This window comes from Protobothrops mucrosquamatus, unplaced genomic scaffold, assembly GCF_001527695.2.
Source record: "Protobothrops mucrosquamatus isolate PMUCROS unplaced genomic scaffold, P.Mucros_1.0 scaffold_294, whole genome shotgun sequence".
Classification (NCBI taxonomy): domain Eukaryota; kingdom Metazoa; phylum Chordata; class Lepidosauria; order Squamata; family Viperidae; genus Protobothrops; species Protobothrops mucrosquamatus.
This window is the reverse complement of record NW_015386370.1, coordinates 2198895-2212032: the sequence shown is the minus strand read 5'-3', so window position 1 is coordinate 2212032 and position 13138 is coordinate 2198895. Positions and strand designations below refer to the sequence as shown.

Below are 13138 nucleotides of genomic sequence, written 5' to 3'. Positions count from 1 at the left end.
TGACGACTGCAATAACATTATTTCAAAAGTAAGATTATGAGCTGCCTCTAGCAAATGAAAATAACAGATAAATAATGTGTGCATAATAAATAAATCAGAGCATAAAAATTTCTTGAATTAAGTAGACTGGGATGCATTCATTGTTACAGCTTAAGTTCAATGTGGGAAACAAAAGGCAGTGCTGTGAAGCATGAGCTGATTACACACCACCAGGTGAGGGAGAATTAGCTCCAGAAAGGCAGAAAAACGACAACTTGTTGACAAAGGATGAAAGCCTATGTGTTTCTCTGTGTGCATGCATGCCTTCAAGTCAGTGTTGTGAAAATCATAATAGGAGGATTAATTTATTGAGTTTGCTCAGACTACTATTGGACAAAATCCCCCACCTTCCTTTGGCACAGTAATATATATAAAGTCCTGCCTATTTTTTTGAGATTGGGTTTGCCTGTCTGGAGAAGAGAGTATTTATCTTGCTGGAGACTTTCTCTAGTATTTTTTTTCTTTTTCTTTTTAATATAACCAATGCAAAACGTGTCCATCAGAAGGGAAGACATTTTCTGACAAATTAATACATTTTTGAAGAGTTTCCAGAATGTATCCAAAGCAAATAAAACAAAGTTAAACTTAAAAAAAGTTTACAAAGGTTATAAGGAAAAAAAAATTCTGAATAAGAACAATTTTTTTCCAGTAAATATAGAAATGTTCCAGAACTGTGTAGTGTTCAAAAACAAATTAAAATAATATTCAATATGTTAAATCAATAAAGTGGTATCTTCTGGTGAAAAGCTAAGCTCGAGGTGTTTCTGAATGAAGCCCCCTGAAGTAGCAGATCCTCTATGTATGATCCTCTATGTATGATCCTTGGAGATCACAAAGTTAAATCTTTAGAGTGGCAGTCAATGAGACACAAAGGGCTACAACCACAAAATAAATTTATGTAATTTCTAAAATATTCATATGGATACATATTATTTGGTGGTTCCTTATGTGGAGGATTTTTGGCTCTTCATAGAAAAGCAGGTTTTCTTAGCTATTCTGGATAATAATTTGATATGCTCTCTTCATTCAAGATGATGGCTAGGCCATGGGAGTTGTAATTTCAAGCAGCTGGAATAGAAAATACTACATTTCTGTTGTTTATGCTTATGTTTTTTATGGATGATGAAACATATTAACATGATAAACAAGACGTTATGGTTATTTTTGTTTTATAGCCATGAAAAATATATTATTTCTCAAAATACTTGGAATTTTACCCAGCTGTTTGCTAAATTTTTACAGTTACTTTTATTGAGAAAAATCCATGTTAACTGCATGCCTTCATCTAGGTACAAACTAAAGATACAGACCTGGCTTTAATTTATCTTTCAGATATGGTACCATTTTGTACTCTTTTAATACAAGTTCCCAATCCAAATCAGATAAAGTCAAATTAGCCAATGTTCCTAAGCATTCTATCACAAATTCCTCCTCTTCATCATTAGATATCTGAGCAGCCAGATCACCAACATAATCCTAAACAAAACAAAGCAAGATTTGAGAGATGTAAAAAAGGAAACATTAGGAAATCAATGAGAACTACTGCATTAACTCAACCATACTTTTTTTTCAAAATTATTGCCAAATTGATTATTTACAGTGACAAGAAATGTTCAAGTTTAATTAAATGCTTAATAAAACTGCTGTAAACTAATAAATTTTATTGTTATCAGCAAAAACTGAATCAGCCAAAAATCAGTTTATAGTTTTGTACTTTTTTCAAACTCAATCTTCCATCCTCTTTTATACTCACATCAGGAAAAATGGTATGACTTGAATTTTAAAAAAAAAGCAAAAGATTGTTCACTACTTTTGACTGCTGCTTTTTCTGGATGGATGGCTCAATTCTGGTGATATATTTATTATATGAAATTCAGTTTATATGTATTATTGTAGCAATTTTGTTAGGGAGGTCAGTTATTATAATTACAAGGAATATACAGGGTGCTAATGTGGAAGAAACTGCTCACCTACAATGGTGCTCTCAGAGTGACTTCATTCATATGGGATTCCATACCTGTGCAGAGTTTATGTCAAGGGATTTCTTTAGCTGAGAATATTTTAGGGTGGGAAGTCTACCACCTGAATATCTCATAGGTGGGGCTCCAGCTCTCCTCTATGTTTCTTAGGACAATGTAGCAGCAACAGAAATGCAGAGTGCATGCTGGTGCAAACAAGAAAGTGGCTGAGTTGTGTCAGTGCACTGATGGCTGTAGGAAGATCACAGGCTACAGATAAGAGCCTGTTCTCTTTCATTATGGTATCTTTACATCACCTATACAAGTGCCTAATAATCTTACCTAAAAGGTGAAAAATCAGATGCCAATTGCAAGCCAAGATGGAACAGCCCATGCAAAGGACAAGAATGACCCTAAGTATTCACTCAATAATACTTTCACAATGAATGAAACTGGAAATCCCTTTGGGGGTACTTAACAAATAATTGGAATAGAATAGAGATGAGTTGTTGAGAATGACAGAAAGATTGTCTCTGAAAATCTAACAAATCTAACAAATATGCAATCCAGTTTAAAAGAATGGAAACAGAAGTGGGATAGTTAAAGATGCCACCTTCGGGGAAAAAGAGATTTCGGACATAAGACCACTTTGTTGGAATAGAATTAAAGATCACCCTAAACAGTAAATAATTCTCTTAACATGTCATTCTCACATTACTGCTACAAGGAAGATTATCATTGCAGGTAAGCAGAGATCAACCAAAGATTTAAACTACTTTTCTATGTGGCTAGCTTGATACATTCCTATCAAAAGTCAAAGGACAGACTGGAAGATAGAGATTAGGAACTAAACTTTTGGGAAATAAAAGATGGGAGAGGAAAAAATGATATATGCTGTAGTTTACAGAGATTGCTACAAAATACACAGGCAGTGATAACAGGCAATGATAACACAGCTATATTTTTCTGAATAAAAATGAAATTGATTAACCAGATCCAGTGGGCAGATAACAGAGGTCATCTAACTGATTCAAACACTGAAAACCAGATGAAATTTTGTAGATAAAAACATATGATGCAAAATCAATATAGAGCTATAAGAACCTCCAAGACCCATTGAAATCATAGGTTAAACAAACCATGCTGCCTCTTGCAGTGTTTATAGGTTTGAACAATGCAGTTCATCCTTATTCTGGGATAACATAACTTTGCCATAGAAGATGAAAGTACAACATTCAGAGACACACTGAAGTCATAAAGATCCACACTGGAAATTGATGCAGAAAGAGAAGAAATTCGGTGGATCAGTGAAATGTGAAAGAAAGCCAAAAGAAATTTGGCAGAGAAAGTCTGCCAAATTATTACCTAACTAACCTGTCAAATACAATGTGATTAATGAGGAAGTATGAAGGATGGTGTAATGAGTGGCACAGTGGCCTAGAGGTGAAGACACTCATCTCCCTTGGAAGGTTGAGAGGTCAATCTTAGACAGCAACAGATGTTTCTTTACCAGGGTGCAAAGAGAAAATATCTGCTGTGAACTCGTATAGGTGTCAGGCAGGACATTTGGCCAGTAAACGCTCAGTTCCATACCAACAAAGGGATTACAGGGTTGTAAAAAAAAAGAAGAAGAAGAAGTATGGTGTAAAATTGAAGTTGGTAAGATTGGAAGCAAAGAGCCACACACCAGGCATGTCTATTATGTAAACAAGTGCTTTCCAGTTTGGGAAAAAAGCAGCAAAAGCCAAGGCAGGAGAAAGAAATGAAATTAAAATGCTTGTTTTAAATATATGTAATATTTAAAAACTGTCCATCTTCCTCAGAGATTGACTCTGGACAGTGTATAAATACTGTCCCTCTATGAAATCTGGCAGATGTAACCCCAAATAAATAAATGACCCTTATAAATTGTGAACTTATTATTATTCTTGATTGGAAATCTGATAATTAACCACTGAAGATGTAATATCTTTGTTCCAAGGCTATTAGGCACTTGTGAATCTCTACACAAAAGAAAGGCTCAAAGCCAAAATGAATTATTTCCTCAAGTATCTGAAAGAACTGTATATTGCTGTGAAAATATTTGGTAGCATGCACATATATCAACTATTTGGCCTTCACTGATGTAAATAAGACATACTAAATATAATATTAGTTTACTATTGTTGAAAGAAAAGTCTTCACCCTGGTTCATCCAAGCCAGGGATAAATAAACAACATGGCAACTGCTTTGGGAAGAAGGTTACAGTTTATTGAAGAGCCAGACTGAAAAATGGTTCTGGCAGGAAGGAGGAGAGAAATCAAGGGATGAACACATGTGGAGTAGGTTTTTATACCCTCTGAAAGCCTTTTGTTTGGAATAGTGTCCTGTTCCTGTGGCATGAACTTTGAACTGAGTCTGAGTGTGCTTTTCTGGGCCTTGGTATCTATGTTTAATCCTATTATGTCCCAAAAGTCATATCCTGCTTCCCTGGGGCTGGGCTAATGACTCTTAGAGTTTGGGTGGGGTATGCAGATTTTAGGTCTCTTTGTCTTCTTGATCTCTTAGCTGGGGCCTTTCTGATGGTTTACATCTGCATTTGTATAGAGTTGGCTCCTGCTTGGGACAGAGAGATTTGGGGCTATCAAGGAAAACTGGGCATGCTTTTCTGTCTCTTTAAGATCCTTGAAGGAAATATATTTTTCTGCCTTTTTAATATTTCCTTCTCTGGGGAGCTGACTTCCCTCACTATCATACCTGGACTAATTACAGCCACCAGTATCAGAAACCTCAAGCAGCCAGTGTCCTTATTCAGTTAGTTTTGAGCTTTCTCACTTTCTTTTAAAAGAAAGGAATGAAAGCACAAAATGGAAGGGGAGAAATAATAACAACCAGACAAGTTGGGTAGAAAATAAAAACTAAGGTGAGTTCTTCGCAGGAAGGACAGAGAAAATTCCTGATGATGTACCATCTCTGGCAATCAAAAAGAAACTGAGGGGAGAATAGAAACCCTATCTGTCAGCATACATAATGGATGTAGGGGAAGGATTGACAGAACCTGGGAGCAGAGTAAAAAGAGGAATCAGCCTAGAATCTCTACATAGCCACAAGCAAGCGAAGTCCAACTCTCGAGTGCCATTGACCCTTATCTAACTTTAACCTGGTGTTGACAGTGCATAGGTCCCATGAATAAGCTTTATGCAATAAATCAGTTTAACTGAACCTTCAGGTATGAACCTGTTTTTTTCTGCCTGACAGTGGGTGTCCACAGCTATGAAAGATTCCTGATGTAGACCTTGTACAGGCACAGAGTCTATATACAGAATGTAAAAAAACAATGAAAAAGAGATAATGGGTGCCTATGATCATATAGTTAGTTCACTGCAGAAGTGAAATTAAAATCAATGATATTTAGCTCATTTCTAAGTACCAAAACATATGCAGAAGAGTGATAATAAAAGGACAAATCATATTAACTGATGACAGCTTAAAATGTTAACAAAAAAATGTTAAATCAGTTTTATAATTGTCATAGTTAATAATTTAGTGTCTGCACAAGTGCAGTTAAGGGCACTGATAATCATATTTTGTAAAATTACTGACAAGCTTTAATTATGAATTGGAGAAGTGAAAGGTGCTACAATATAACAAGCCCTTAAATTTTACTCTTGTGCAATTCCAGTAGTATTAAGGCACATGCAATCATTTAAGAAGGATCATTTATGTATAAACTAAGTTTAATTCTTCCAATATCTCATTTCACAAATTTAGAACTTGAAAAGATACTTACAATAAATAAAGATTTAGTTGGTCCATCATGTTGAGATATGTTTCTAATCATCTTCATTAACAATGGGTCCTTGAATTTCAGTGCTCTCTTCATCAGCATCTTCAACCCATTTCCTGAAAATGCAGGAATATAAATGAAAAATGTATGAATCAATTAATTAATTATGCTGTCAGTTTCACAACTGCCATCATAAAATTGAATTTTTAGAACAAAGGAAACAAAAATGATATTAAGGTAGGCTAACATCGTCTCATGAAACTTGTTTGAAAGTATTATTGAAGACAAAAAATACAGTAAGTGCCATTAGTTCATATGATTTCTTATATCCCCTAAAAACATCAAAAATAGCAGATACTCCTAGATACAACTACAGCCTAGCAGATTTTCTGAGTTCAGCTCAGTTATTCTTCTCCTGTAGTCTTACATCTTAGGTTCCACTCTCATTGTATTACTGCAAGACAAAAACATTTCTGGATATTAACAAAGCCCATTTTAATAGAACATTTAAAGGTTTCTTCACATTAATTTTTTAAAATTACTTTTCTACAAGAGTGTTTCTGAAACTATTTTTTTTAAAAAGAACAAACAAAAATACAGTATTTGACAGCTTAAAAAATTAATTGTAAATAAATCCAAATGTAAATTAGCAACTCTGATATCATAAATTATTTGAGTAAACAAGTATGTTTTTATTTTTTCAAAGAAAAAAATTCAGGGGCCAGCCACAGTGATGCTCTATTACTGGGAAAACCACTGTGCCAGGAGCCAAACTCAACACTGAAACTGCAAACAATGCTTCACCAGCTTTTCCAGCTGACTCTAATGCAAGAATTGTATGGAAATAGAGACATTAATACTTCAATTACCTAGATCTCATCCCATTTAGGACTTTGTGAGCTAGTACCAACATCATAAATTGACCTTGATAGCTCACAGGCAACCACTGCTTTCAGGACTGCTGTTATATGGTTCCATTAAGAATTATATGACATGCTTCACTGAAACATGGTCCAAACAGCATTGCAGCTAATGCATCTGTCAGAACCCTGTCCTTCTAGAGCAGGGGTGTCAAACTCGCAACATCATGTGACGTGCTACGATGTATCATGACTTTTTTGCCATTGCCGGCAATGGGGTGGGTACGGTTTCGCGATGATGCATCCGGCCCGTGGACCGGCAGTTTGACACCCCTGTTCTATGGGAACGGGGGGCTCTTATTCCTTTTGGGTTCTGCCATTCTCCTGGGGGGGGGGGGGGGAAGCTTGGGGTGCTGATGTGTATTTCCTTTGCTTTGCCTCTTGCTCTATCCCCTTTGATGTTTCTCTAACGGGATGAGAATGGAATGTACCTCCAGCCATCTGCCTTATCTGCAGCTGCGGAAGAACTGGCGCGGATACCTAACAATCTTGGAAACGGCGCCTTATTATTCTGTTCCCATGGTGTTTTCACACCTGCGGATTGGCCTGATTGAACCACCCGAATGGACAGTTGGGGTGGGGTTACTCTAACCACTTTTGATTACTTGTTTCCGCACGGGAACCCTCAGATCCTGTCTTTTATTCCTGCTGTCAACATCTCTCAATAAAAGTTCCTTTTGAAATGATGCCGTATCAAGAGTTCTGCTTTCTTGGGAGCACAGATTGAGGCGGGTCCTTACATTAGGCAGGATCTGCAAACTGGTCAGCCCAGAGGGAAAATCCCTACCACGGGGACTGTGCAAACAATGTCGAACCATGGTGGTGAGAGAGGAGAAAGTAACCTTGGTGGGAAAGCTCTCCCCAAAGCAACCCTAAGTGAGAGTAGCTTGGACTCCTCTAGCTCATCCGACAAAGCCATGACCAGAGAGAGTCGGGAGAAATCGAGATGGTTGATGGGTGTTAGAAAGAAAGAGGACCGGGAGGTGAAACCCAGGAAGGTGACCTTTAAGCATGGCAGCCACCAGCCGGGGTGGAAGCACAAGATGGAGAGATCACTCAACCTCAGCGAGGAGGACGACGAGGGGCCAGCCCGGTTCAAATGCTTCCTCCAGCAAGCAATTAACCTGATGGTGGAAGCATTCAAGTTCCTAGAAGAGGAAGATTATGCCGGGCCTCAATAGCCGCGGGGATGGCAGAGGAGGAGTGCCAGGAAAGCAAATTGGCAAACCCAGGCCCATCTACCAGTGCATCGGAGGCTGCAGGAGCCATGGCAGAGACGGCCACCCCAGCACGAGCCATCCCAGCTGGGGGAGATGGGCAGTGAGCCAAGCAGAGAATCCACCATGCTGGCTGGAAATTCCCACCCCTGGGAGTGAAGTATGATGGGTCTCCCCAGCAGCTGGGATTTTTCCTGGCCCATGTCCTGAGCTACATGGAGGAGTACGGCCGAGACATCCCCAGCAACAACAGATAGGTAAGAATCATAACCATGGCCCTAGAGAGAGCAGCAGCCCGGTGGATGGTGACCCTACATAATGTCGACGCTCCCGAGCTACAAAACTTCAACCACTTCATGGTTGCCCTGAGGAGGAGATTTGAGGACTCCCTAACTGACTGAAAGACTAGACAACGCATCAAAACAGTGAGGCAAGGTTGGCTTCCGGTTCCAGATCGCGGCGCCAGCGGACACGCGGAGAGAGCTCTCTCTCCGCGGTCTGATTTCCCTTCGTCAAAAGACCCTGGAAAGGGTTGAAAGTCGCCCTGGAGGGGCGACCACCGCTGAGGAGGACCCTCGTTAGATTGCGGAAGGGTGGCAGCTCTTCCGTTTGATCCGAGGCAGATCCTTTGGATCGACGAAAAGATCGGCCATTAACATGGCCCATCACTTAGCCGTACTAGCCGAAAGCCAAAAGCACTACTAAGCACAACAAAGCACCGTGGAAGATCTGGGTGAGATCCTTCCTTACCTTTCTTTTACCCTAACTTCCTGTGAAAGCTTCCTGAAACTTCTCTTAATACAGCAGCGTTTGCATACTTTGGGGATTTAAGCTTTGGAACGAAAAGAATAATTAATCTTAACAACTAAATAACTGGATTTTAATTTTTTTTATACTTTGGGCTCCCCAAAAGTTTCTATTTTAGAGACCTATCATCTTATCTATCTATTAAGTTTGAAAAATATCTTTTTTTGCTTTTTTAACTGGGTAAAAGCCTAATTGGCGTTTGAAAAAAGATTTCATAGCCTACTAGAGACATCTTGTGGCTAAGCCTGCATCCCTAGGGGAGACCCTAGAGGTAGTGGCAATGGCAAAAGATAGGGGGTTGGAAGCCGTGCCCGAGGAATACTGAGATCTCGCAGAAGTATTCAGAAGTATTCAGTGAGAAGCGATGCAACAAGCTACTCCCCCACCGGCCCACAGATTGCACCATTGAAATTCTACCAAGGGCCAAATTACCCAAACCCAAAGTGTACTCAATGACTCCTAAAGAATTGGAAGAACTGCAGATGTTCTCTCTCTCTCTCTGTTGCGCCCTCAGTCTCTTCCATTTTCTTTTCCTCTCCTCCCGTCCCGCAAGCTTGTGATACCCTTACAGCCCTCACGTTGCCTTCCGGGGCTCGAGTCTTTTCCCCCTCTCCTCTTCCCGAGGAGCTTGCCGGCTTTACGGAGGAGAAAGCAAAGTAGCCAGATGGCACATGCCCCTCTGAGACTCATCCTGCAGCAGCAGGTGGGAATCCAGACCGTTTGTTTTGTTCATGCGTGACAGGCGAAGCCATCAGAACACGGGTGTGGAGCCAGGAGAAGCGAACAGCGTTGCCTGTATTGCGGGCTTAAAGTTTTTTTTAACTCGCCGCTTTTAGGGCAGTGTAAAGACAACCTTCGGGAGGTGTACATGGGGCGATTGTCTTGGCCGCCTTCCTTCCCAGCTCACATGTTTCCAGAAAGCGAGCGAGCAAGATTGCCGGGAGCCAGGGTAAACAGGGGCTTTGCACGGGGCTAGCTTGGAGAGATGCAGGGCTGTAATTTGCCAGAAAGTTGCTGGAGGTGTTTGGCAGAGGGGTGGGGGAGGAGGCAGAGGATGAAGCTCTGGCAGGTCTTCGGCTGGTGTTGTGCTGTGTGTTTGTGTGTGTGTGTGTGTGTCAATCACACTCTCCTCCCCAGCTCTCTTGCTTGCAGAAAGCGATGGGGGTGGAGGAGGAGGGTGGGGGGTGGAGGAGGAGGGAGAGGAGGGCTCTGGCAGGTCTTGGGCTGGTGTTGCACTTTGTGGGTGAGGGCGTGTATGTGTGTGTGTGTATACACACACACACACACACACACAACACACAGGGATCCTTGGGGGAAGAAATGTCCTTTGGGCGTGTGCTCAGAAACGCAAGAAAACAACCAAGTTCAGAGAGCACCAAGGACCCCTCATGTCAACCCTGACCTATAAATACTCTCCTTTATCAGTTGAATAAAAATGTTATTATTTTCAATATTTCTCAACTTTACTGCACCATTCTGGGTTGCATTATCATTATCATCACCTTAACTTTATTGCAGTCATTAACCAGAACAAAAGAATTGGCATTCAAATACTCAGAATATCCAAAAGTAAAGTGAGAAATTCAGGATGGTTAAAAAAGTACTTTCAGACAAACATTTTGGCTAAAAAACAGTATCAAATCAGAATATGTTAAAAGGGCTTATCATCCTACAGATATACAACAAGATGAAATTTAAATATGCAATCTGGATAATATGAACTTGGAATAGCACTGTAAAATATGAATATATGCACAAATACATATGCATATTCATATACATTCTCTCTCTTTCTCTCTCTCTCTCTCACACACACACACACACACAGCCCGCTTATCCTGGGGCTTCACTTAGCAAGCAGCATATTTGCCCTTCAAAGTATAAACAGTAACATGCCTATTGAAAAGTTTGGTTTCCCTCCTGCCCACTCACAATAGTAACAACTTTTGGGGTGTCTTTTATGGTGGGTTGTAGTTCTTACACAAAGGCTGAGATTTCGTGCTGGACAATGGGAGGGAGGAAGGAACAAAGAAGGAGGGAAGAAAGGAAGGAAAGAAGGAAGGGACAATGGGAGGGAGGGAAGGAGGGCACCCACCCCAGTCCCACTCCACTCCAGCAGAGACCCATGGATTCCCCCCACACAGGCACCCTGCAACCTGAGTGATAAGCTGGCCACACCCCCCCCCGGCCATTGACTTCGCTTGTCAAAAAGTTGCAAAAGGTAATCACATGACCCTGGGACACTGTGACCGTCATAAGTATGAATCAGTTGCCAAGCATCTGAATGTAAATCACATGACCCTGGGGATGCTGCAACAGTCATAAGTGTGAAAAAAGGTCATAAGTCACTTTTTTCAGTGCCGTTGTAACTTTGAACAGTCACTAAGCAAATTGTTGTAAGTTGAGGACTACCTGTACTTTATCATTTTTTTTCTCTTTTTTCTTTGGTCAAGTTTTTGAAATCTTGCTGGGCGACTGGTGGTACTCGGATATTGCCTTATCCTAAAAGTGGTACAATGGGTGAAAAGGTTGAAAAGCCCTGATCTAGTAAATAGGCAGTTTTGGTGGCCGTCTATAAAGAAAGACATTGAAAGCTATGTGGCTAGTTGTCCCACTTGTGCAGCAGTCAAAAGAAGACAGGGCAAAACACCAGGACTGTTGCAGGCAGTTGCCAACCCATCAGCACCTTGGCGGGAGACTTCCATGGATTTTATCGTAGAGTTATCCGAGAGCACAGGAAACACTGTCATTTGGGTGGTAACTGATCTGTTCTGCAAACATGTGCACTTCATCTCATGCACAAAAATTCCCACAGCCAAGGTGCTAGCAAAGATGTTTGTACAACACTTCTACCGATTGCATAGGGCTCCGCAACACATAATCTCAGACGGGGGTGCAATTCACTTCAGACTTTTGGAGAGCCTTTTTGGACTGTCTGGGGACCACCCAGGGCCTGTCATCTAGTCATCATCCACAAACGAATGGTGGGACAGAACGTTCGAACTCAGTATTGGAACAATATTTAAGATGCTTTATTAATTATCAGAAAGATAATTGGACTGACCTGCTTCCATTCGCAGAAGTAGCTTATAACAATGCTGTGCACTCCAGCACAGGTTACACCCCATTCCAAGTTGCTACAGGACAAAGCTTCGTCCCAATGCCCAAATTGCCAACCAATGAACCCACCATCCCCTCCCTAAAGGAGTGGCTAACACAACTTCAAAATACACGGCCAACAGTGAGAAAAGCCTTAGATGAAGCTAGAAAAGTGTATAAAATACAAACAGATAAGAAGCGGATTGAACCAAAACCATTTAAAGTGGGGTAGAGGGTGTACTTGTCCACAAAGTACTTAAAGCCATTGCATCCATCAAAGAAATTAGGGCCAAAGTTTGTAGGACCGTTCCCCCTAAAAAGAATTATAAACCCAGTAACCGTAGAATTAGAACTCCCAAAAACATTGAGACAAGTCAATCCACTATTTCACTGCAACCTGCTAAAACGCGAACTAAATTCACCTCTAAGGCCAGCTGCAGCTCTCCCCCCCCCGCCCATTATGGTTGAGGGTAAACAACATTTTGAGATCAAAGAAATATTAGATTCCACGAAATACCACGGACTGACCCAATACCTAGTAGCCTGGTAGAACCTTCCCCCTGCTCAGAACGAGTGGGTCCATATACAACATGTCAGAGGTCCAAGATTGTTAAAACAGTTCCACTCCAAATACTCTGATAAACTTGACTAATCTATTTGTAATTTTCTCTCCCTGTTATTATTTTCTGTCTATACAGGTGGATCTCTCATTTTTTAAAGGGAGGGCAGCATGTCAGAACCCTGTCCTTCTAGGGGAACGGGGGGCTCTTACTCTTTTCTTATTCCTTTCGGGTTCTGCCATTCTCCTGGGGGGGGAGGGGGAAGCTTGGGATGCTGATGTGTATTTCCTTTGCTTTGCCTCTTGCTCTATCCCCTTTGATGTTTCTCTAATGGGGTGAGAATGGAATGTACCTCCGGTCATCTGCCTTATCTCCAGCTGCGGAAGAACCGGCATGGATACCTAACAACCTTGGAAGCGGCACCTTATCATTCTGTTCCCACAGCGTTTTCACACCTGCGGATTGTCCTGTTTGAACCATCTGGATGGACAGTGGGGTGGGGTTACTACGACCTCTTTTGATTACTTGTTTTCACGTGGGAAACCCTCAAATCCTGCCTTCTGTTCCTGCTGTCAACATCTCCCAATAAAAATTCCTTTTGAAATGATGCTGTTTCAAGAGTTCTGCTTTCTTGGGAGCACAGATTGAGGCGGGTGGTTATAGCATCATCCAAAGCTCAGCAAAGCTCCTTGACAATAAAACTTTGAACAGAGAAGATTTCTCAATCTATATACCTGTTTTTCCAAAAGGAGCATACCTTGTCAAATACTT

At 40.9% G+C, this 13138-nt stretch overlaps 1 protein-coding gene across 1 annotated transcript in view; it reads right to left on the bottom strand.

Annotated features, from left to right (window-relative positions):
* The window catches only part of KIFAP3 (kinesin associated protein 3), a 113110-nt gene that overhangs the window by 39443 nt on the left and 60529 nt on the right, over window positions 1-13138 (bottom strand). The window contains exons 13-14 of the mRNA XM_015832032.2: window positions 5768-5880; window positions 1350-1515 (exon numbers count right to left, since the gene is read on the bottom strand). Coding sequence (XP_015687518.1) covers window positions 1350-1515; window positions 5768-5880 — 279 coding nt within the window. The remainder of the gene's footprint in view (window positions 1-1349; window positions 1516-5767; window positions 5881-13138) is intronic.